Source organism: Mirounga leonina, unplaced genomic scaffold, assembly GCF_011800145.1.
Source record: "Mirounga leonina isolate KUSES-001 unplaced genomic scaffold, KU_Mleo_1.0 Mir_94, whole genome shotgun sequence".
NCBI classification, from domain to species: domain Eukaryota; kingdom Metazoa; phylum Chordata; class Mammalia; order Carnivora; family Phocidae; genus Mirounga; species Mirounga leonina.
In genome coordinates, this window is record NW_023270855.1 from 47,046,224 (window position 1) to 47,072,029 (window position 25,806).

The window sequence follows — 25,806 nt, forward strand, 5'->3', positions numbered from 1 at the left end:
TTTTATTAGTAGAATTTCTCTCCTACGTTCAAAGTAGTATTTACGTACAAGCAATGGATTCTCACTGAGGCTGTTGAGACGGGCACACACATTTTAAACTCGAAGTTGTAGCTGAAATCTTACTCTGTTACAACATCCACTTTATTTCTGCATTGGGCAAAGCCCCTGGTTCACAGAAAAGTGATGGCAAAGAGTAGTTGGGCTCCCATCAAAATCTTAGTTAAATGAAGGAGAATCCCAAGTTAGTTATCTCCAACACCTTAAAACCTGCTGCCTCACCCAGCTGGCCATGCATTTTTTTTTTAAAGATTTTTATTTATTTATTTGAGAGAGAGAGAATGAGAGAGAGCACATGAGAGGGGGGAGGGTCAGAGGGAGAAGCAGACTCCCCGCTGAGCAGGGAGCCCAATGCGGGACTCGATCCGGGGACTCCAGGATCATGACCTGAGCCGAAGGCAGTCGCCCAACCAACTAAGCCACCCAGGCGCCCTGGCCATGCATTTTAAAATTCCAGTTTAAAATATTTTTTCGAAATGGAATTTGATACTAACATCTGCAGAACTGCCAAAGCCTCCCTTGGAACCCTAGTTTGGGAAATGACTGAAGAAGACAGTCAGTAGGGTCACACCTAGCTTCAAAGTCTCTGTTTCTAAGGTTGCTTTTTCTGAAACTCTCTGGAATCCAACAAAGAGGAGAGAGAATAGCACCTTGAAGTTTGGACTTTCCTATCTTTATAGCAAAAGCCCCAGAAGCAAGTGGGGGCTTTTGGAAGGCTGCATGCAAAGAAGCAAGATCCATTTTAGTGGAACAGAAAGAGTTCCTCTGTTGAACTTGGGGAGAGCAGAGATGGTCCAAAAGGTCAGCAAAGAGATGTCGGTAGGTTTTTTTGTCCACTTCCAAGAGCCTCCAGGTTTTGAGATAAAAGAGCATCTTTATCCTCAAAGTTTGGGAGCCAGGAAGTAGGGATGGAAGAACTACAACAGGTTTATTGTTTTCATGCTGGCTTGTGTCATGAAGTCAGCTCCCAATCTAGAGAGAGCTTGTTTGGAGGTTCTAGCAGGGGAGCGCAGCTACTCGTATACCCTTGACCGAAGAACGGTCCTCCTCTATCGGGGAAGGTCGTCCTCTTCGACCGAGCGCGCAGCTTCGGGAGGGACTCACATGGAGCGGTGAGGGAGGAAGGGGACACCCGCCTAGCCAGCCAGATCAGCCGAATCAACCCTGGCGATCAATGGGGTGACAGATGTCGCAGCCAGATCGCCCTCACATCCCAGCTCCCGATCTAGAGACACACAGGCTAAATGTGCCTGTGGATGTAAATTTGAACCAATCGACAACTTTTAAAAATGGGAACATTTTGCATAAAAGCCTGGGTTTCTGGCTTTGCTTACAACAATAGGAATCTCTTGCTGTTTTTCCCCATGGCCATTCTGAGTTAGAGTCAGGGTGCCCATGTCCACTCTGGAGGGCAGAGCACACATCCTCCACATGACCCATGGTCTCCATCATTCTCTGCTGCTCTCCGGTGCACGGCAATCATGTAGATTACTCACTGGCCCCCGGGGGCATTGGAGTCTGTCACCTGTGGAATGGTCATGCTTCTGAGACTAAAATTAGAGGGAGGTGGTCCAACAGGATGGGGGCAGGATGTCTCCTGGCTCTCTTTTCCCAGAGCTCTTTTTTTTTTTTTTTTAAGATTTTATTTATTTGACAGAGAGAGACACAGCGAGAGAGGGAACACAAGCAGGGGGAGTGGGAGAGGGAGAAGCAGGCTTCCCACGGTGCAGGGAGCCCGATGTGGGGCTTGATCCCAGGACCCTGGGACCATGACTGAGTCGAAGGCAGATGCTTAACGACTGAGCCACCCAGGCGCCCCCCCAGAGCTCTTGCACCTCAGGCTTGTGAGCTTGAGCAAATCACAGCTACCTACCAAGGCTCAGTTTCCTTGTCTGCAAAATGGATGCAGAAACTCCTGCCCTCCCTGAAGTATAGGCTGTGACAAGGATCAGACAATAGCACCTGATGCTTTAAAATTATAAAGCTGTATGATCCACATCTGTAGTTGGATCAGTTTCACATCCATCCATCCTCCCTTTGCCTTGTACCCCCTGGCCCCAGCTCCCCTCCTGGGATTAGCCTCTCCCATTCTCTGGCAACATGGGTGGGTGGTATTGACTCCATCCTCAGCCTTGGTGGGCACTGGGTCAGGCTGGCCAATCACAGCACAGCATTCTCCCAGAGACAGGTGCAGGAGCCCACAGGGGCCAACAGAATCAGGGCCAGCACTTTGATTCAGTCTGCTGGCAAGGGGAAGGTCTCTTTTCTACTGACCTTGGCTGTCATATTCCTAACCTGGGGGTAGCTAGTCTTTGACTGCAGCCAACAAGGAGAGAAGAATGGAAGGGTGGCGAGAAACAGGTTCTGAGTCATATAATCTGAGGCTTTGGGTCCAGATATACATCAACACATACATACTCTTTGCATCAGCCATATTGAATGGGTCTAACTCACTGGAGTCCCATGCCCCCATTGGCGGGTTCTACACTAGCAGGCAGATTTGTGAGCGTTTGTCTGATTTACATTCATTTCCCTGGGTACTTGCTGATCTCAAGTCCTGGAGTGTTCCTGCAGCAGCTGCTAGCTCTTCTCTCTGTCTGGATTTGACCTTCCACACTGCCTTCTTGAAGTTCTTGAGAGGGTCCTGCTGTGACTTTCTTGACGAAGGGCACTGGAAACACTGGCGGATGAGATAGCCGTGTCTAGTGGGGGCAACGAAGCCATTGGAAGTTGGGATGATCCTGTTCACCACAGCGTGGACAAACTGGACAGCCAGCAGGGTGCCTTTTGGGGGTGGAGGGCAGGGCATTGATGAGAAAATGGGGGCTACAGAGATCCAGTCTCACCCATTGGAGAGTTGGCTGCATGGGGCCAAATCCTTCCTATGCCCCTTACTAGCTGACGCACAAATTCTAAACTCTTGGAGTCCCTCTTGCTTCATCTGCAATATGGGGATGACAACTAAACCCACCTGCAGAGGGGAATTCTAATATTTGAAGAGGTCACCTGTGACAGGTGCTTTAGTATAGGTTTCAGCCCAGAGTGAGCTCAGTAAATGTTATTAGTGGAGGAGGAGGAGGAAGAGAGGTTGTGAACCTGCCTGGGGTGGGCTTGTAAGGCCACCCTCCACAGATCTCAGCTTCTGAGCCATCTGTGACGTTTTGCCAGGCATCTTTGCCATGAAGTAGTAGACTATGATATATTTGATTGCATTGTATTTGATTACAGTGCATTAAATCTACCTGATCTTGATTCACTCACTTGCTTTGTGACCTTGGACAAATCTCTTAACCTCCCTGAACATCAGCTTCTTCACTTTGGCACCTACCCCTCTTCCAGTGTCATAAGGGGTCCTTTCTCTATAGGAGACCATGTAGGAGGGTGACAAAGGTGACCATGGGGACCAGGCAGACCAGCTGCGAACCACTGCCTACCAGTTACTCATTGTGTGACTTTAGGCAAGTCACCCCAGGCCCTAAAGAGGGCACCATCCCAGGGGGGAGAATGTTTTGGGGTTCCAGGTACCCAGAGCATGGGTCTAGAAGAGGAGATGTAGCTCCAGGGGGGGCCTGTCCCCTTGACCTGCAGACACCTCTAAGTAGCTCCCCCCAGCTAGGGAAGGCCAGGGCAGGGCCCTCCAACATCCAGAGCCCAACACAAGGCCTCCTTCTCCAGATCTAAGCTCAGTCTTGCCCTCGAAGCAAAATGACTCACCGTCTAGCACACTCCAGACGATGATGGAGCGATCTTTCAAGCCCGCATACACATACTTGTCATCCATGGAGAAGCAGACACACTGGACTCCTCTACAGTAAGGATTCTGTAGAAAAAGACAGTGTGATCTGGAGTTCATACTGGGACACCCAGGAGATCCACCGCAAGGCATTTGTGTCAGAAGCCAGGCATGTAAGCCTCCCATGGGGATGGATCCAATGAAACCCTGAAGAGATGGGTATATTGCATCACCAAGATTCTCAGCACCAAAACATGTTTTCATAGGGATTGGACTGAGAGGTTTGCAGACAATTTGCACTGGAGAGCAGGAATTATTGGATTTAATATCCTAAGTGACCTCAGTTCTACAAGCATTAGCTATCATGGTCTTTAGTTAAAGGCTATATGCTAAACGCAGCACAGCATCCTAGATTGGATCCTAGACCAGGAAAAGGAAATTCACTGGGAAAAACATATGCTCCCAATGAAGTTGGTAGCTTAGTTAACAATCCTGTCCCCATGGTAATTTCTTAGTTTTGACAAATGTACTCGAGTTACGTAAGATGTTAACATCAGGGAAGCTGGATGAGGAGGAGGTAGAGGGGAACCTCTGTACTATCTTCACGACTCCTTTGTAGATCTAAAATGAATCATTCCAAACTTAAGTTCATTTAAAAACAAAAATGGTGGGGGCACGCCTGGGTGGCTCAGTCTGTTAAGCATCCAACTCTTGATCTCAGCTCAGGTCTTGATCTCACGGTCCTGAGTTTGAGCCCCATGTTGGGCTCCATGCTGGGTGTGGAGCCTACTTAGAAGTAAGTAAATAAATAAATAAATAAATAGGGGCACCTGGGTGGCTCAGACGGTGCCTTCGGCTCAGGTCGTGATCCCAGGGTCCTGGGATCAAGCCCCACATTGGGCTCCCGGCTCAGCGGGAATCCTGCTTCTCCCTCTTCCCCTGCTCATGTTCTCTCTCTCTTTATCTCTGTGTCTTTTATTTTTTCAAGCTTATTTATTTATAATCTCTACACCCAACATGGGGCTCGAACTCACGACCCTGAGATCAAGTGTCACATGCTCTACCGAATGAGCCAGCCAGGCTCTACAAGACTTATTTGACCTTCCTAAATAGCAGCCTTTGCCACCCTACCCCATTTACCTTGCCCTGTTTTTTTCTCAAAGCTCTTGTTCCACAGCCCATCATGTATTTGCATCTTTGTTTTTATTTCTTTTATGTTATTTTTTTTCTTTTTTAAAGATTTTATTTATTTATTTGAGACAGAGAGAATGAGAAAGAGAGAGCACATGAGAGGTGGGAGGGTCAGAGGCAGAAGCAGGCTCCCCGCCAAGCAGGGAGCCCGATGCGGGACTCGATCCAGGGACTCCAGGATCATGACCTGAGCCGAAGGCAGTCGCTTAACCAACTGAGCCACCCAGGCGCCCTCTTTTATGTTATTTTTTTAAAAAGATTTTATTTATTTGAGAGAGAGAGGGAGAGCCAGAGAGAGAGCACGAGTGGAGGAGAGGGGCAGAGGGAGAAGCAGACTCCCCACTGAGCAGGGAGCCCGACGTGGGGCTCGATCCCAAGACCCTCAGATCATGACCTGAGCCGAAGGCAGATGCTTAACCGACTGAGCCACCCAGGCGTCCTGCTACTTTGTTTTTATTCCACAAATACTTACGGAGCCCTGAGGACATATCAGGAGCTCCCCTAGGGATGGGGGCCACCTCTGTAAGCAAAACACAGAAAGATCCTGCCCTCCCGGAGCTCACACTGTGTCCCCTCCGAGAACGTGGCTCCACGAGGCGGGACAGTGTGTGCCCTGGCCACGGCTAGAAAGGGGCCTGCCACAGACCGGGCAATCAAAACTGTCAGACGCAGGAACAGGGATCAGGATTAGGGTAAGGAGGGTGAGGCAGGGGTGTGCCAGGGCAGGATTTGATCCCGTCTTTATTTAAAATGATATTTTGGGGGGCGCCTGGGTGGCTCAGTCGTTAAGCGTCTGCCTTCGGCTCAGGTCATGATCCCAGGGTCCTGGGATCGAGCCCCGCATCGGGCTCCCTGCTCTGCAGGAAGCCTGCTTCTCCCTCTCCCGCTCCCCCTGCCTGTGTTCCCTCTCTCGCTGTGTCTCTTATCTGTCAAATAAATAAATAAAATCTTTAAAAAAAAAAAAAAAGATTCTCTATCTCCCTCTCCCTCCTCCCCCCATACACTCTCTCTCTAAAAATAAATAAATAAAATCTTTAAGAATAGGGGAGCCTGGGTGGCTCAGGTCATGATCCCAGGGTCCTGGGATCGAGTCCCACATCGGGCTCCCTGCTCGGCGGGAAGCCTGCTTCTCCCTCTCCCACTCCCCCTGCTTGTGTTCCCTCTCTCGCTGTCTCTCTCTCTGTCAAATAAATAAATTAAAAAAAAATCTTTAAAAATAAATAACTAAAATGATATTTTGGGGGCGCCTGGGTGGCTCAGTCGGTTAAGCATCTGCCTTCGGCTCAGGTCATGATCTCAGGGCCCTGGGATCGAACCTGGTGTCGTTGGGCTCCCTGCTGCTTCTCTCTTTGCTCCTCCTCCCTGCTCTTTCTCCCTCTGAACAAATAAATACAATCTTTAAAAAAATGATATTTTGTTCTTTGTGAATTTTTTGCATTTCTTTCGATCTTGGTAAACATTATATTAAAATAGCATCTCTCTTTTTTTTTTTTTAGATTTTATTTATTTATTTGACAGAGAGAGAGATCACAGTAGGCAGACAGGCAGGTAGGCAGAGGGAGAGGGAGAAGCAGGCTCCCCGCTGAGCAGGGAGCCCGATGCGGGGCTTGATCCCAGGACCCTGGGATCATGACCTGAGCCGAAGGCAGATGCTTAACTGACTGAGCCACCCAGGTGCCCCAAAATAGCATCTCTCTTGATTGCTGAGTCTTTTGGCTGCCCCTTAAACTCTGCTACCAAGGTGAGCATCTCTCACTGGCCTCACCCCGCTCCTGACCCTGGGCTGTGGTCCTTGGTGTGCACTTAATACAGGACACCTGTCCTCAGCTTTCTAATGCCAGGACCTCGTGTCACGTGGTGTGCGGGCCACGCACCATGTAGCTCATCTGGAATCTCCACTTGCAGGCCTGCAGGTCCCAGAGACACAGCAGGGCTTCCTCGGACCCGCTGACCACCAGCTGCTCCTTGTGGCTGACCTGCATGCAGGTGACCTGGCTCCCGTGGGCCTCCAGAGGGAACACTTTGGAGTTCGCACACTCGTAAAGGAAGAGGTCACCACTGGTCATGCCGTAGATCACGCGGTAGTCGGCCAGCACGGCCACGCTGGATATGGTCTCAGGCAGCTGGGTGTAGAAGGTGTAGATTGGCCCGTCGATGACGGGACAGGGATCCCCAGGGCTGATGTCCAGCACCAGGACAATGCTGTCATAGGCGATGGCCAGGCGCTCCTCGCCTTTACTTAGGGCCATGCATCTGATGGCTTTCCGGGCCTCAGGAGGGGGGATGCACATCACATCCTGTCTGGAATTCAGGGGGAACACCAGGACGACCCCCGAAACGAGGCCGGTGAAAAGGAGATTGGCCTGCTGGGCAACCTCCAGACACCTGACCTCATTGGAGGTGTCCAGGGCATCTTGCTCTTCCCCTGCCACCAAGAGAAGACCATGTCAAGAACAGCTCAGGGGAACGCTCGTGCCACAGTTTTCTTATTTTTAAGGATTTTAAAAACTGCTTTCATGATCCATACTCCCCAACCTCTCCACTGCAATCCCCCTGCCTCCACCCCTGTCCTCCCATTTCCTCAGCGCCCTGCCTAACACCTTCTGAGGACTTCCCGCTCCCCATCAGGACAGATGGACAAACAGACATGCATGATCTCTCATCCCAGACCTTCCCTTTACAAACGTCTGGAGAAGGTCAGAGAGTAAATATTTTGCCTTTCGGGCTGTATGAACTCTGAGTGCAAGCTCTTAACCCTGGTAGACAAATGGCTTTAGCTGGCGCACGTGTATCTCACGCCCCACCGTGCCCCCTACCTTTGTGCTCGGCTTCGCCCCGCAACTAGCAGGCAGGCATCTCAAATGTTGTAACCTCACCCGTCTTGCTCACTGCCAACCCCAGAGCCTGGCTCGACGGTCAGCACTAACCAAACATCTGCCAAACCCATGAATGCAGGAAGGTGAGAGTGAATCTCTTTTCTCATAATATTTTATCATTAACAAGGAATTTCTGTACCTCCATTCGCCCCATGGAGGTTACAGTAGACACAGTTGGTGACGTGCCCAGAAGCCCGTTACCGGCCAGGGCACCCAGCCCCCAGGCTGCCCACTGCCCTCAGGGGAAGGGAGCCCCTCATCTCAAAATGTTTGGGGGCTGTGCCCACCACCCAGAATGGGCTGCAGCCAGTGACTGCTTGATATGGGGCTACAAAAGATGGGCCCTCTTGCTTCACGATGGAACAACTCTGAGCTGCAATTTATACTCCAGGGCCCCCCTGGGATCAGGCTGAGCCCACCTCCTTGTTCAGTCCTCTCCCTGCCCCTGCCTGCTTCCCTCACTCCCTTTTGGGTTTCTCTGGGAGCTCCCTCAACCCACCCCTTGTGCAAATATCCCCATCACATGCCCTGCTTCCCAGGATTGACAACCGGATGGTCGATGACCCGCGTGCTGGAAAATTTACAAAATCAAGTCCTGATCTCTGGTTAGCCAACTTTCAACCTGACTGGAGTTATGGGGGTCTTATGGACTGAGTGTGTCCCCCCATATTCACACGTCGAAACCCTACCCCCTAATGTGATGGTGTTGGGAGGTGATGAGGTCATGCGGGCAGAGTCCCCACCTTTATACAAGGGCCCGGGGAGCTTGCTTCCTTCTCTATGCTCCTGTGAGGACATAAGAAGAAAGGGAAAGGGGCCATCTCCAGCCAGGAGGCCGGCCGTCACCAGACACCGATCTGCCAGTGCCTTGGCCTTGGCCTTGGCCTTCCCAGCCTCCAGAACTGTGAGAAATAAATGTCTATTGTTTAAACTGCCCAGTCTGTGGCGTTTGGTTCTAGTAGCCCAAGCAGACCAAGACAGGGGCTCTGGCTCTTCCCCACACGAACAACCAGGCTTATATCTCACCGACCTTCTGCCGAGTCCCAGATGGTGACTTTGTTCTTGTCCCCAATCTTGGGGAAGTAAATGTAGCCTCCATTGTGTGACACCGCAGTGAGGCCAGTGCGGTCCAGAAACGGGGTGCAGGCCCTCGGCTTCTGAATGTAGGTGAGATCCCAGACTTTAAAAGACGAGGACTGCTGGGAAGCAGATGCCACCAAGGCCCCACCCCAGGCCAGCAGGCTCATGGGGGCCCCGACGCCTTCCAGAATGTCCAGCAGGGTCCCCTGTGCCGACAGACTCCACACCTGAGGACGGACAGCAGAGGGCCAGAGCTGACTTCTTCATTCTGCTGTCACAGCGCAGAATATCTGCATCTATTTGTCCACCTAAGGTGGAGTCTCAGGCTGCAGTTCAAGGGCCTTCACCAGCCCCTCAAACTTCCCCACACCTCACCAATCTGCTACCACAGCAATTCTCAAAGTGTGATCCAGGGAACCCCTGGAGGGTACCTCCAGGCATCTTCAGGAAGGCATGCAAAGGCAAAACGGTTTTCATAGTAATTCAAGAAGTTGTTTGCCTTTTCTACCCTCTTCCTCTCGTGAGTGAACACTGGAGTTTTCTAGAAGCTACGGGACATGTGATATCACAACAAAGAGAATGCAGAATTAAATATGAGAAACCAATTCATCTTCTACTAAGCCAGACATAAAAGAGATTTGTCCAAATGTGCACCAATGACACTCTTCTCATGAGTTGTTTTGTTTGTTTCAGAAACTATAGTTATTTTCATAGATGTCTGTTATTACATTGACGTGTAATGTTCATGAATCAATGGATGTGTATTTTTGGATTTCCTCATCTCTAATTTTTAATATGCTAACTACCAATAGATACTAACTGCAACGTGGGATCCCAGATTGGATCCTGGAAATAAAGAAAAAAAGGGCATTGGTAGGAAAGCTGGTGAAATCAGAACAGAATCTGCAGATCAGTTAATAGTATTGTCCTAATGTAAATTTTTTAGTTTTGATAAAGAGCTCGGTGGCATGAGATATTAATATTGAGCAAGCTGGGTGAAGAGTAGATATTTATATATGGGGGCTCTCTGTGCTTTTTTGGGCAACTCTTCTGGAAATCCTAAAATTATTCCAAAATAAGTCTTTGTTAAAAAAGTATCAATCAAATTGATGTAACCCACATAAACAAAAGCTCTTTGGGGTCCTCAATAATCTTTAGGAATGTAAAGAGGTCCTAAAGCCAGAATGTTGGAGAACTGCTACCTTTTTTTTTAGAGAGAGAGCATGTGCACATGAATGCACATCCATGCATTTAAGCACAAGCGGTGGGGAGAGGCAGGGGAAGAGAGAATCCTCAAGCAGACTCCCCACTGAGTATAGAGACCCACGTGGGGCTTGATCTCAAGACCCTGAGGTCATGACCTGAGCTGAAATCAAGAGTCAGATGCTTAGCCGACTGAGCTGCCCAGGTACTCGGAGAACTGCTACTTTATCGTGAGAACTTGGAGCTCAATGGGAATTTTCCTCCACGTCCCCCCACCCTGGCCCCACTCTGAAGCCAAAATCCTCCCAGGTTTTCAGGTTCGGTGGGAAGGCTGTATCCTTTGTTGAACATTTTGGTAACTCCTGCCCCCCCACCCCCAGGCCTGTCGAGGGGTCTCAGGGGATCCCTCCCCCACATCCTCCCAATGACCTGCCCTGTTTCACCTGCACTAGTTTCTGTCTCTATATTTCGAAGCCAAAAGACTCCTAAGGAATCATACTTTCTATTCCAGAGGCAGAGTGAGGATGACCCCTCACCTGAATGAGTGCATCCCGGGACCCAGTAATAATCAGATTGTTCTCAGGACCAAAACCGGCTGTCTCTACTGTGTCCTCGTGTTCAAGGTCGGTGGCCATGAATCGATGAAACCCCTGTGAGTCAGCCAAGAATATCCGCACAGATCTTCCAAACCCTGAAATGGAAGGCATGGGATTATCCCTGTCATTCCTGGAGGAGCTCAAGAGTAATTCCATCCAGTCAACAAAGATTTTTCTGAGCACCTGCTATGAGGAGGGGGAAGGCATACAGTGTCGAACGAGAGAGACATCCTCACCTAGCGTATAGTTTCAGGGAGGGGGGCAGCTGACCACAGGGATCAATAAGCTCACAGAAAACAGCCAAGTTATTTATTATCCCAAGACTCTTCTTTTTCAGAGGGCTGGGACTGCCTGTTTGGGCTGCTCGTGGCGTCCCAGAACCCAGCACAAAACTGGACATAAGGCAGATACGTTTTGAAGACAGAAGGGAGGGAGGAAGGAAGACAGGAAGGAAAAGAAAGCAGTTACAATCTGTGATGAGGACAATGAAGGGGCAAAATAAAGGATTCTTCTCTGGAGCCTCTGGAGGGAGCATGATTTTGGACTTCTGGCCTCTAGAACTGTGAGAAAAGAGATTTCTATTTTGTCAAAGCGACCACGTTTGTGTGGTCATTGGTTGCAGCAACCACAGGACATTGGAGCGGACATTTGAGAAGGGGATTGGCACTGGAAGACTGGGGAACAGCGTGGGATGAGCGGGAGGTAGGAAAGGCCTGGGTATGTCTCAGGAGCAACACAGAGACCAGTGTGGCTGGAGCGGAACGAAGGAGCAGGAGAGGAGGAAGAGAGAGGGAGAGGGTTGCTAGATTTAACACGAAACAACACAAAACCAAAAACCCAACGGACAGTTCAATTAAATTTGAATTTCAGATAAACAGTGAAATTGTGATTCGTATAAGTGTATCCCAAATATTACATGGGATATTTTTATACTGAAAATTTGATTTGTCGTCTATCTGAAATTTAACTGTATTCTGTATTCATTTTCTCTGGCACCCCACCCAAGGCGACTTGCTCATGTGTGTTCCAGATACGGGCTGGGTGAATGCTTTGTTAAGAGGACCCCTGGCAGTGCAGGAAAGTGGGCTAAGTCCAGATTATGCAGCTCTTCCTGGGCCTGCAGCCCTGGGGGTGGTGCTGTGGGACTCTGGGCTATGCACCTGGCCTGCACCAGCTCAGGTCCGTTTCCCGGAAACCCCAGAATCAAGTCAGCACAGGAGAAGCTGGGGGCTGAGAGTCCATCTTACTGCCTCTCCAGGCCCTCCGTGGAATTGTTTTACTGAACTCCAGTTGAACCTGAGGCTCACACAGAAGGATGTTATGGGAAGCGGATCAAGTGCATCAGGGTATCTGCTATCCAAGGATATCTGCATTCCATTCTTGTGCGGTAGAGGATTAACTCCGCTGGCCTGGGCTGTCCACATCCTGCATACGAATGGTTTGGCCCTTGCCGGGCTCCTGAGAGGTGCCCTCTAGGCCCCTAGAATGTGCTGCTTGATTAAAGTGTCCTTGTTGCCTGAGGCCTTGGGCCACACGGGATGGTGCGTGCTCACATGTGATCTATGGTGGGACACGCAGTATTGGATGGACCTCAGGGGATATTGGAGACCGAGGTCAGCTGTGCAGGTGGTCAGCTGGGTCTACATAACCGACCCGCAGTAAAAATCCTGGACAGCAAGCTAGGTGAGCTTCCCTAGTTGGCAGGACACTGTCGTCACACCCTGTGGCTAAGAGAATTAAGTGCTGTCCACGTGTCTCCACGGGGAGGGGACACCAGGAAGCTCGTGCCTGGTGCCTTCTGGACTCAGCCCCACGCACCTCTACCCTTCGTTGATCTTCATCTGTGTCCTTTGGCTACAATAAACTGTGAGCATGAGCCTTTCTAAGTTCTTTGAGCCCTAGCAAATCACCGAACCTGACGGTGATCTTGGGGACCCCTGAGCTGCAAGTCCGTTTATGACCTTGGAAGAAATCTCTGCCTGATCTTAGCTGAGTCGGGATCGGGGTACATCTCCTGAGCAACAGGTGGGTTCCCAACACTGTGGATGGAGAACCTGCTCAGGCTTCTCCTCACTGGCTGCTGGACAGAGCCACACTTGAGACCCACTGTGACAAGGTTCTAGGTCACTGAGGTCCTCGGTGCCTTTGGCCTCGGTCCTGATTCCATGTTGTGCCTCTACCCTCCCCCCATTCCCATTTCCTGTGCTGCATTTCACACATACTAATGCCACCTAAAATTCTTTTGGAAACACGATGCAAGATGCATTATCAGTCAATCATCCATCAGTCAGCCTCAGAGGCTAAGTGTCTATTTATTAGACCTGTGATCTCTGTGCAGGTGTGGTCACCACGAGCCACGTGTGGCTCTTACTGTGGCTGAGCCAAGTTGAGATGAGCCGTCAGTGGACAACACATGCCAGGTTTCATATCCTTCGCAATGTGAAAAAGACCGTTAATAATTTTTATATTGATTTCATGTTGAATTTTTGGATGTGTTGGATTAAACAAGATATATTATTAACGTGAATGACACCTATGTCATTTTGCCTTTTTATTTTTATTTTTTATTTTTTTTAAAGATTTTATTTATTTATTCATGAGAGACAGAGAGAGAGAGAGAGGTAGAGGGAGAAGCAGGCTCCCCGCTGAGCAGGGAGCCCTATGCGGGGCTCGATCCCAGGACCCTGGGATCATGACCTGAGCCGAAGGCAGACGCTTAACCATCTGAGCCACCCAGGCACCCTCATTTTGCCTTTTTAAATAGGGTCATGAAGACATTCGGTTATAAAGGTGGCTCACATTTGTGGTTTGCCTTACTGGACAGCACCGGTCTCCCGTTGTCTTTGACCCCTGGAAATGGATTTATAAAAATCACTGGGGTGCCTGGGTGGCTCAGTCGGTTAAGCATCTGCCTTCGGCTCAGGTCATGATCCCAGGGTCCTGAGATGGAGCCCTATGTCAGGCTCCCTGCTCAGTAGGGAGCCTGCTTCTCCCTCTGCTCCCTGCTTGTGCTCTCTTGCTATCTCTGTTATTATCTCTGTCTCTCTCTCTCAAATAAATAAATAAAATCTTAAAAAAAAATCAGGCTGATTTTAGGGCAATGCAATTACCCTATCTGAGATTATGATGGTAGATATATGTCATTACATGTCTGTCCAAACCCATAGAATGTACAACACCCAGAGTGAACGGTATGATGATGTGTCGATGCAGTTCATCATTTATAGCAAATGCACCACCCTGGTGGGGGGAGGGGGGAGTGTTGATATTGGAGGAGGCTGCGAGCGTGGGGGGGGTGTAAGGAGTATATGGGAAATCTCTGTACTTTCTGCTCAATTTGGCTGCGAACCCCAATCTGATCTTGTTTTTTTAAATATTTAGTTATTTAAATAATCTCTACACCCAAGGTAGGGCTTGAATTCACGACCCTGAGATCAAGAGTCACACACTCCTCTAAAGAAACCAGCCAGGTGCCCCCCAAAACTGATCTTTAAAAAATAGTCTTTTAAGGGGCGCCTGGGTGGCTCAGTCGTTAAGCATCTGCCTTTGGCTCAGGTCATGATCCCGGAGTACCAGGATCGAGCCCCACATTGGGCTCCCTGCTCAGCAGGAAGCCTGCTTCTCCCTCTCCCACTCCCCCTGCTTGTGTTCCCTCTCTCGCTGTGTCTCTCTCTCTGTCAAATAAATAAAATCTTTAAAAAAAAAAAATCAGGCTGCAGAGTATCTGTTGGTCACCTCCCAGGAAGCCTTCCCCGACTGTTTCAGACTAAAGAAGGGAACCCTGTCACATGCTCCCATAACCCCTGAATCTTGTCTGGTCATCACACCAACCACTCTTCCTCGTGGCTACCTTACCGTCTGCTAGCCTGGGAGCCCCTAAACGCAGGGGTCGCGTGGGCTGGCTCACCCCTGAGTGCACCCCATCCTCCCAGGCGGCCCCCCTCCAACCCTGTCCCTGTGTGGCAGGGATAACCACCCTCATCTCAAAGATAATGACCAGGGGTTGGCAAACTATAGCCGTGAGCTGCGACTGGCCCGCCATCTATTTTTCTATGACCCATGAGCTCAGAAGACTTTTCACATTTTTAAATAGTTTTACAAAAATAAAAACACGATTCCTGTTTTGTGACAGGTGAACATGATACGAAATCCAAATGTTGGCCTCCACATGAGATAGCATCTGCAGCGGCTTTCACATCACAGGGGCAGGCTTGATTTGTGGCCACAGAGACCACTGGGTCTGCAAAGCCAAAAATGGGTACTGTGCAGCCTGCTGCAGAAAAGGTTGCCATCCGCTGGTCTAGGACTGTCCCTCCAACACTCCCCGCCCCCCGCCCCCCCGACCAAGCCCCTTTGCTCTTGCAACCAAATCTGGAGTTAGCTCCTCATGGCTCCGAATAAGAGCTAGACGCTACCTGCAGCGAGAAGGGACTCGTCTTCAGAGAGTATAAGGAACCTCACGGCTTCCGGAAGCTTCTCCAGCAGGCTGTCTCCTTCGAGGGTAACCTGTGCAAAGTCAAGGATGCCCATCAAGCATTTCCACAGGGTGAAAGGTCCAGGGCCAGGAGCTTGGCTGCAAGGCTCTACCGCTCACCAGCTTCGAAGCAAGTGCCTTAGCCCTTGGATGCCTTAGTTTCCTTATCTGGGAAATGGGCGATGATACAGGACCACTGCATAGGGCTATCATGGGGGGGTTCCCAAGGTCTGTTAAGCATCTGCCTTCGGCTCAGGTCATGATCTTGGGGTCCTGGGATCGAGTCCCACATCGGGCTCCCTGCTCCGCGGGAAGCCTGCTTCTTCCTCTCCCACTCCCCCTGCTTGTTCTCTCCACCCCCCCTTCACAAATAAATGAAATCTTAAAAAAAAAAAATTAAACAACAATCCTGTATAAGATGGAAAAAAAAAAAAAGAAGTATCCAGAGCACACCATGAGCACCTCTTCACCTTTCCTGCCGTTCTCCCTTCCCCCCAGAAGGGACTGTTGTCTGCTTTGCTGCATCCGTTTGCATAGATGAGCACTTACACGACCATGCTTTTTTGCACCATCCATCAGAGACACTGTTCTGCAAGTTTTTCCCTGAATGTGTCCAGGGCAGTGGTTCTCAAGGGGTGGGGAGGGCAATTTTGTGCCAACCCCGCCGGCCAAGGACAGTTGGCTATGTCCAGAGACATGAGTGCCAACAGTGACCCACATTGGTCAGCCCCCAGGAGACACCAAGAGATGTTTCCTGAATCGCGCTGAGTTAGTTGCAAATCCCTAAATTAAGAAACCAAATGTCATTTACGAAAAGATCAAAGGGGAAGTGGTTTCTCCCAACTTCTAGGACATCTGAGCACGTTGGAGCTGAGCGGTGTGGGTATCACACTCAGGAGAGAGACTTACCAAAGAGATGGAGCCCTTGCTAAACCCGGCCACCAGCTTGCCTTGCTTCTGGACCGAGACCCCACAGGTAGGTGTTTCTTCTTTGATGCTGGATAAGTGTTGCCTCCCCTGCAGTTTTCCTGCGGCTGAGCTCCACAGACTGACCACGCCAGCCTCAGACACGGTCAGCAGCGTGGCCCGGGAAGCCAGCACAGCTGCGCATATCCAGCGGTCAGACACATCTCCCAAGATACGGAAAACCAGCTCTGCAGTTGCCAGATGCCAAGCACTGACCTGATGGAATCATGGAAAGGAAGGGCAATCTCAGCAAGAGACCTGGATTGCAGGTTTTCCAGAGTCAAATGCAAAACCTGGGCTTTTTCAGAGGGCATGCATTTTATTTTCAACACTGTTAGTTCCAAAAAAAAAAAAAAAAAAAGGCAGAGGGGAGAGGTATCCTGGATTAGATCCTAGAGCAGCAAAAGGACATTTGTGGAAAAACTGATGAAATGAGTAAAGTCTGAGTGAGACTGATAGAAACTTTACCAGTATTAATGTCTTAGCTGTGGCAGATGTACCCTGGTTATGTAAGATGTTGACATGACTGAAGACTGGATAGACGGGCATATGGGAACTCTCTATAATAGCTTTATAACATTTCCATGAACCTAAAATTTCTCCAAAATAACAGTCTTAAAAATGGGGGAAAAAGTCAGCCGTAACGTATGCATTCACGTATCTGTTCACTACAAATAATTCTTGATTACGGCAGGTTTCATATTTAACCTCACCAAAAAAAGTACCTTTTAAAATCAATAGTAACCAGGGCACCTGGCTGGCTCAGTCGGTTAAGCGTCTGCCTTCGGCTCAGGTCATGATCCCAGGGTCCTGGGATCGAGCCCCGCGTCAGGGGGGAGCCTGCTTCTCCCTCTCCCACTCCCCCTGCTTGTGTTCCCTCTCTCGCTGTCTCTCTCTCTCTGTGTCAAATAAATAAATAAAATCTTAAAAAAAAAACTGTAGTGGAGTCAGTGCAAGGACATCTCACGAAATCACTAAGCCTGCTGATTCTGAAGAATGTTTGAGGTTATGGGCAAATAAAAATAGATTATAAAGCTGCACACCTAGCTTTCTATATGGTTTTATCCCCATTTTGTGTTATACTTACACACACGTGCACTTGTATGTGCATACCCACACACCACAGGAGACAAACTCATGTAAATGTAAAACTGGTTGTCTTTGGGATTAACTATTATTATCTCTTATCTCTTTTAAAAAAGATTTTATTTATTTTTTTGACAGAGAGAGAGAGAGCACAAGCAGGGAGAGCGGTAGGCAGAGGGAGAAGCAGGCTCCCCGCTGAGCAAGGAGCCCCACCCAGGGCTCATCTCAGGACCCTGGGATCAGGACCTGAGCTGAAGGCAGATGCCCAACCGACTGAGCCACCCAGGCGCCCCTATTTCTTTTTTTTTTAAGATTTATTTATTTTATTTTTTTAAAGATTTTATTTATTTATTTGACAGAGAGAGACACAGCAAGAGAGGGAACACAAGCAGGGGGAGTGGGAGAGGGAGAAGCAGGCTTCCCGCTGAGCAGAGAGCCCAATGCGGGGCTCCATCCCAGGACCCCAGGATCATGACCTGAGCGGAAGGCAGACGCTTAACGACTGAGCCATCCAGGCGCCCCATTGCAACCATTTTTAACTGTCCAGTTGCGGGGCATTAAGCATATTCACACTGGCATGCAGCCAACCCCCTCATCCATCTCCAGGACTAGTTCATCTTCCCAAACTGAACCTCTGTCCCCATGAAACACAGACTCCCCACCATTCCACCTTCTGTCTCTATGGATTTGACCACTCTAGAGACCTCATATAAATAGACTCATATGGTACTTGTTTTTGTTTTGTTTTGTTTTTTTGTTTTTTAAAGATTTCATTTATTTATTTGACAGAGAGAGAGGGAACACAAGCAGGGGGAGCAGGAGCGGGAGAGGGAGAAGCAGGCCTCCCGCTGAACAAGGAGCGGGACGCGGGGCTCGATCCTAGGACCCCGGGATCATGACCTGAGCCAAAGGCAGATGCTTAACGAATGAGCCACCCAGGTGCCCCAAGATTTATTTGTTTTAGAGAGAAAGAGAGAGCAAGAGAGAGTGTCTGAATGTGGGGAGGGGCTGAGGAAGAGAATCCAAGCAGACTCCCCACTGAGCGCCGAGCCCAAAGCCGGCCTGGATCTCACAACCCTGAGATCATCAGACCTGAACCGAAACCAAGAGTCGGACACTCAACCCAATAAGCCACCCAGGCACCCCTATTATTTCCTATTTCTTTACTGTGTTTTCCAAACTTCTGCTGATAAACAAAGTGATTTCTTTAACCAGTTTTGAAATCAGTGAACACCTCCCTAATATTTAAGCCTGCCCTGTCAATAACAGTATAATGTAAAGCTGCGTGACTTCAAATTCTGTATTCGTCCCTTTAAAAAAAAAAGTAAGAAGAAACAAGTGAAATCGATTTAAATAATATATTTGGTTTAGCCTTATGTCCAAATGTTACCATTGCAACACATAATCAATATCAAATCACTACTGAAATCTTTTACATGATTTCTATGGTACTAAGGCTTTGAAAGCCAGTGTGTTTTGTACTTACAGCACATCTCAATTCAGAATAGGCACATCTCAAGAGCTCAGTAGCCGCATCTGGCTGGTGACCACCCATATTGGACAGCACGGTTTATAAGCTACCAGTATTACTTATGTTAACATCTGCCTGTTCCTAATAAAATATAATAATAGCTATTAAGTATTTGGTGCTTACTATGCACCAAGCACTATGCCAGGTGTTTTAGTCATTATCTCATCAGGTAGACGAAGAATGGAGGCAGAGAGGTACGGTGATATGATCAAGATCACTCAGCTTACAAAGAAGTCAACTGGGAGTTAGGTACAGATTTTTTCCCCACGCCTTTAGTTCCTAAGCTTTCACCCACTGTTCTACTGCGTCTCTATTCATCACATAATCAGATCACAGGGTTGTAATTGATATAGAGGAATAACACAGCAGAATACAGATTGTTTTCAGATGTATGTGGAACATTTACCAAGAGAGACCCTAAAATGAGTCTCAATACATTTGACAGGATTCATCATACAAATGAAATTAAGTTAGGAAAGAAAAAGGTAAGCTACCTGGGAACCTTTCAAATATCTGGGAATAAATAGCACACTTCTAAATAGCCCATGGACCTGGGGCGTCTGGGTGGCTCAGTTGGTTAAATAGCCCATGGACCAAAGAGCAAATCAAAAGGGAAATCTGAAAATGTTTTAAACTGAAGGTAAATGATAATATGACATAGCAAGGTTTGTGGGATGCAAGTAAGGCTGTACTCAGAGAGAAATTTATAGCACTAAAATGACCGAATTAAAAAAGATTTGGGGTGTCTGGGTGGCTCAGTCAGTTAAGCCTCCGACTCTTGATTTCCGCTCAGGTCATGATCTCATGGGTCATGAGATGGAGCCCCGCGTCAGGCTCCCTGCTGAGTGGGGAGTCTGCTTGAAGATTCTTTCCTCTGCCCCTCCCCACCAATAAATCAATCAATCTTTATTTATTTATTATTTTGAGAGAGAGAGAGTGAGAGAGCGTGGGGAGAGGGGCAGAGGGTGAGGGAGAAAGAGAATCTCAAGCAGACTCCCCACTGAGCTTGGAGCCAAACATGGGGCTTGATCTTACGACCTTGAGATCATGACCTGAGCAGAAATCAAGAGTCAGAGGCTTAACCAACCGAGCCACCCAGGTGCCCCAATAAATATATCTTAAAAAAAAAAGAAAAAAGAAAAAAGATGAAAAGTCTCAACTCTTAGGGTCAGAAAGAACTATCAAGATCATCTAATCCAACTGTGAAGTTTGAAACCCCTTATAGTATCCTATCCAGTGGTTGTGCACCCCTGTTTATGCCCACCCCCTATTAGGGAGCCCCATCTCCTAGAAACACCATATGCTGTCTTGCAATGCTCTGGTCGTAGCTTTCCTTTGCAAACAGGGCAGGTGTTTGTTACCTTTGAGCCAGATGCCAAATACACAACTTTCTTTGCTTCATCCATGTGAAGACTGCAGATCTCAGTGTGATCTTTTGAGCCTCCGTCCCAAATGGTGAATTTCTCCTGCCCAGAGAGTAAATCCCACAAGCGCAGTGTGTGGTCCTTTGAGGCAGAGAGGGCGAGCGTCCCTTTGGCAAACACTTTCACATACCTCACCTCTCCTGCAGTAGACCAGGGTCAGGGAGAATATATTAGCTGAAAACATTTTGACTTTCCAACTACCAAAACGCCTGTTGGTTTGGAAAAGATGATGGATTCAAACGTAACCAAATTACAAATAATGGAATGTGGCAAAACTCAATTAAGAGTGCAACTGGTTATGATTAAATCAATTGCCCAGATGTGAATATGTAATAAACAGAGATCACTGCAATTTATAAAAGTTCAGCATTATCCAGGGAGTGTTTAAAATCAATAAACATGTAAAAACAAGGTAAGGTTATAGAGAAAATTTTACAATCTTGGAAAGATATTTTCCAATCAAAACACGAAATTTGGAAGACATAAAGAGGAAAAATTGATCAATTGGATTACATAAAAATGCAAAACTTCAGGAGGATAAAGTAGAGTTGAAAGTCATATGACAGATTAAGAGAAAATATTTGTAATATATAACAGATAATGGAGACTTTCCATAATAAACAAAAAGTTCTTACAAATAATCAGGGAAAATGCAAACAACCTCCTCAGAAACTGGACAAAGAATATAGACAGGAAATTTACAGAAATAGCACTTGTAGACAATAAGCATTAGAAAATGATGTGCAACCTCACTAGTAATCACAAAAATGCAAGATGAAATACCAATATATCATTATTACACAAAATATTCGCAATTTTTTGGGGAGAGAGAAAGTGCGTGCATATGTGCATGCACGAGTTGGGGGGGAGGGGCAGAGGGAGAGGGAAAGAGTCTCAGGCAGGCTCCATGCTCAGCCTGGAGCCCTATGCCAGGCTCAATCACATGACCCTGAGATCATGACCTGAGCTGAAATCAAGAGTCGGACATTTAACGTACTGAGCCACCCAGGCGTCCCTGGCAAAAATTTTCAAGATTGATCACTGTACTACTGACAAAGATACAAGAAATAAGTTACTTTCGGGCGCCTGGGTGGCTCAGTTGGTTGGGCGGCTGCCTTCGGCTCGGGTCATGATCCTGGAGTCCCTGGATGGAGTCCCGCATCGGGCTCCCTGCTCAGCGGGGAGTCTGCTTGTCCCTCTGACCCTCCCCCCTCTCATGTGCTCTCTCTCTCTCATTCTCTCTCTCTCAAATAAATAAATAAAATCTTGAAAAAAAAAAAGAAAGAAAGAAGTTACTTTGCTGATGGAAGTATAAATTGATATATAAATTTGTAAAGGACAATTTGGTAACACTTACCAAAAGTTAAAGTGTGTAGTCTCTTGATTTTGTTAATACACTATAGTTATATAAGATCTTGCCATTCTGGGAAAGCGCATACAGGGTATGAGGGACTTCTCTGCACTATTTTAGCAACTTCTTGTGAGTCTAGAATTATTTCAAAATAAAATGCTCAGAAAAAGAGGGGAAAAGGAAAAATGTGCATACAATTTGACTCAGCGATTCCACTTCTAGGAATGTGTCTTGCTGAAGTAATAGCATAGGAGTGTAAAGATATGGATGTTAGTTGCGGTGTTGTCTTATAAAAATAAAATTGCAAACAACCTATTTATGAAAAGGAAGTTGTTAAATAATACGGTGCATCCTTATAAAGAATGTTATGCAGCCATTAAAAATAATGAGATAGATCTATATATACACCTAACCGTAATAAATTATTACAACCGCCAATACTTACTGGGGGCTTTCTATGTAACAGGTATAGTTGTTAGTACTTTACATGCATTAAACTCCTTTAATCTTATAAAAAGTCTATGAGGTACTATTATTATCCCATTGTATAGATATGGAAACAGAGGCAGAGCTGAGTACTGTCACTTATCCAAAACCACATGGTTAATAAGTAGTGGAACCAGGAATCCAGCCCAGAACCCAGGCTCTCAGCCGCTACAAAGTATTGTTACAATATATTGTGAAAAAAGCAAGTTACAGCCTAGTGTATAAAATAGCACCATCTGCTTTCGACATAAACTCAAAGTACATGAGCCTATACAGAGCCATGTCTGCATAAGTCTAGAAAAAAACTGCTTATGGCATATAACAAACTGTGAGTCCTGATCACTTCCATGGAAACCGATGGATGGGAGAGACTAAAGGGAGTTTTATTTCTTTATAATTTAAATGACAGGAGGAGTGGGAAATTCTTATTTGTTGCAATTTGGGTATTTTTCAACTCCAAATTTGTGTACGTAGTAATACGTTACAAAATATCCCCACACATGGAACACTATGCTACAGTTAAAATGAATTAGAGATACATACATAAATATGGAAAGAGGCAAAATATGTGATGTTAACTGAAAAAAGAAACAGGTTATACAAGCAAAAGCTTATGTGACTTTATATAAAACCACACATATTTATGTATATCCAAACACCCCTTGGGGAAAGGGACTAGTAAATGCTTCACAACGGGCTCTCCAAGGAGATTGGGGAAAACCCTGATTTGTGGCATTTGCCAGTTTCCTTGGTGTAAATATTCCCATCCCTGGTTGATTTCAAGCCACTAACATGACGTCACTGAATGTAGGGTCTTAAAGAGAAACCAGTAACAAGCACCCCATTTCCACCACATGGGTAATAGGTAATAGAGTGTGGTACGATACTTAGAAAGTGCTGAGTTTTGGGCACCTGGGTGGCTCAGTTGGTTAAGCGATTGTCTTCGGCTCAGGTCATGATCCTGGAGTCCTAGGATCGAGTCCCACTTCGGGCTCCCTGCTCAGCGGGGAGTCTGCTTCTCCCTCTCCCACTCCCCCATCTCATGCTCTCTCTCTCTCTTATTCTCCTTCTCTCAAATAAATAAATAAAATCTTAAAAAAAAAATAAAGTGGGTAGGCTGTGAAAGAGAAGTATGCAGGAGAGAGTGAGTTCATGAAGGAGGAGAGCCAGAGGATTTGTCTCAAAGTTATCACAGAAGGGAAAAATGTAAGGACCTGGTGTTATAATGTTAACTCAAAAGAAAGAAAGAAAGAAAATGCTGAGTTTTGAGTATTTATTACCTTATTTTAATGGAATTGATTTAGCTGCAAGCTTCTATAATTGAATATTTTATAATGGCTGTGTTTGGGGCGCCAGGGTGGCTTGGTTGCTTGCTCGAGCCAACTCTTGATTTTGGCTCAGGTCATGATCTCAGGGTTGCGGAATCGAGCCCTGTATCAGGCTCTGCTCTCTGCACGGGGTCTGCTTGTCCCCCTTCTCTCTCTCTCCCTTTCTCTCAAATAAATAAATAAATAAAATCTTTTAAAAAATTAAAAAATAATGGTTGTGTTTGATAACTGTCTCACCACATTCCTGAAAACTTCACCATCAGCTCTCGCAAGCCAGGATGAATGACCAGCTCACCAGCATGTGATGGGAAACTTTCACTTTCCTTAGTACATATGCCCCTAATGCTCTCTGTTTTGCCAATAAACTGATTACTGAGATTTCCTAATTACAAAGTTTGATGACTTTTTCAAAAATGAATCAAAGTCCATTGGTAAATGGGTTCAGGTCTTGGAGAGACAGCTCACGCACACAAAAATACAAATATTGAATAGACCTATAGGAAAATAGCCATCCCGATGATAATAAAATGAATGGAATCTTATTTGACAGAGACTCTATCAGGACCCACCTCACTCCCAGCCCTTGGAAGAAAAAAAAAACCAAAGAAGTTGAGAACATCTGATGCTTGCAGCTTTGGGGTTGGGGAGGAGGGTTATTCTGTTACATACATACAGCGTATTTGGAAAGCAATAAGATGCCACTTCTCAAAACCCATAGAAATGCTCACATCCTCCAATTCAAGACTCCTACTCACTGGAAATATTCAACAGAAGGAAAAAAATATCGATGAGAGTAAAAAGAGATTCGTCGCGGTGTTATCCACGATAGCAGATAACTAGAAGTAGCCTAAAATAGCAAAAATTAAAAAAAAAATGGAATAAAATAAATAACCAAAAAAAATCATTTAATACATTCTGGAACATGATCTGTTGAGAAGAATGAGCTATTTTTGCTGCATTTCAACATGATAAATATGACATTTGATGGATCATAGCAGCATGACTCATACCAGCCTCAAATTGGAAACCATGTAAATGTCCTTCAACCGATGTGATCAACTGATAAACACATGCTGTCCCTTCCATACAGCGGATGGACTCGGCAAAATGCAGAGGACAAACTATTGCCTCATGCAACAGCGAGGACGAGCCTCACACACATCAGGCGGTGTACCAAAAGATCACATAGTGTGCAATTCCATTTGCATGAAATGTCCAGAAAAGGCGAGTTGATAGACCCAGGAAGCGCATCGGTGCCTGCCACGGGGCTGGGGGTAGGTAGGGGTGGAGATGTACTACAAAGTGGGCAGGCAGTGCAAAGAGAACTCCTTTGGGGTGATGGAAAGTTCTATGATTATGGTGATGGTTGTACAACTCAGCAAATCTACCAAAAACTGTTGCATCCTACGCTTAAAATGGGAGGAATGCTATGTCAATTACAACTCAATAAAGTTGTTTAAAAAAGATTCAATGGGGAAAAAAATGTTTATGGCAAAATGTTGAGAAAAAAATAAGAAGTAGTATACATTTTTGGTTCACGATGAAATAATATTTTTAGTGCCTTTACTGAGGGGCACCTGGGTGGCTCAGTAGGTTAAGGGTCTGTCTTCGGCTCACTTCATGACCCCAGAATCCTGGGATGTAGTCCCACATTGGGCTCCCTGCTCAGTGGGGAGTCTGCTTCTCCCTCTGCCTCCCCCCGCTTGTGCTCTCTCTCTCACTCTCGCTCCCTCTCTTTCTCAAATAAATAAATAAAATCTTAAAATAATACCTTTATTGAGATCTAATGCACAAGCATAAAATTCACCCATTCCACAGACAGTGGTACAATTCATTGGTCTTTGTCTGGTCAAGAGCTATGCAACCATCGCCACGGTCTAAATTTAGAATATTTTCAAAACCTGGCATTCCCTCCCCTTTCTCTCCTTATCATGTAAACCATTTGGAGGTGTGCAATTCACTGACATAATAATTCACAGTATTGTGCAACCATCACCTCTATCTGATTCTGGAACATTTCCATCACCCCAAAAGGAAACACTGTCCCGATGAGCAATCACTTTCCCTTCCTCCCTCCCCAGCTAACAACTGCTAATCTGTTCTGTGTCTCTCTGGATCTGCCTGTTCTGGACATTTTGTATAAATACATGATGTGGGCTTCTTTCATTTGATACAATGTCTCAAGCTCCAGCCTCATGGCTTCCTTGCTGTTTCTGGAAACATGCCAGCCTCCTTCCCCCTGTCAGGGCCTTTGCACTGACTGTTTCCCATTCCTGGGATGCTCTTCCTCTTCCTACCCCTCTGCCCTTTGCCCACCTCTTTGTTCGCACCCCTGGTATCTTGGCTGAATCGTCTCCACTGAAGAAATGCCTTACACCTGCCTGCCCTAAGTGGGTCACTTGGGTTACAGTTGCTGATGACACC

At 46.9% G+C, this 25,806-nt stretch overlaps 1 protein-coding gene across 1 annotated transcript in view; it reads right to left on the reverse strand.

Annotated features, from left to right (window-relative positions):
• Positions 1–1,826: 1,826 nt before the first annotated feature.
• The window catches only part of NWD1 (NACHT and WD repeat domain containing 1), a 55,819-nt gene continuing 31,839 nt past the window's right edge, over positions 1,827–25,806 (reverse strand). The window contains 8 exon segments of the mRNA XM_034997180.1: positions 1,827–2,841; positions 3,772–3,877; positions 6,856–7,406; positions 8,888–9,164; positions 10,677–10,831; positions 15,152–15,242; positions 16,120–16,392; positions 20,155–20,357. Of these exon segments, the coding sequence (XP_034853071.1) occupies positions 2,540–2,841; positions 3,772–3,877; positions 6,856–7,406; positions 8,888–9,164; positions 10,677–10,831; positions 15,152–15,242; positions 16,120–16,392; positions 20,155–20,357 (1,958 nt within the window). The 3' untranslated portion in view covers positions 1,827–2,539.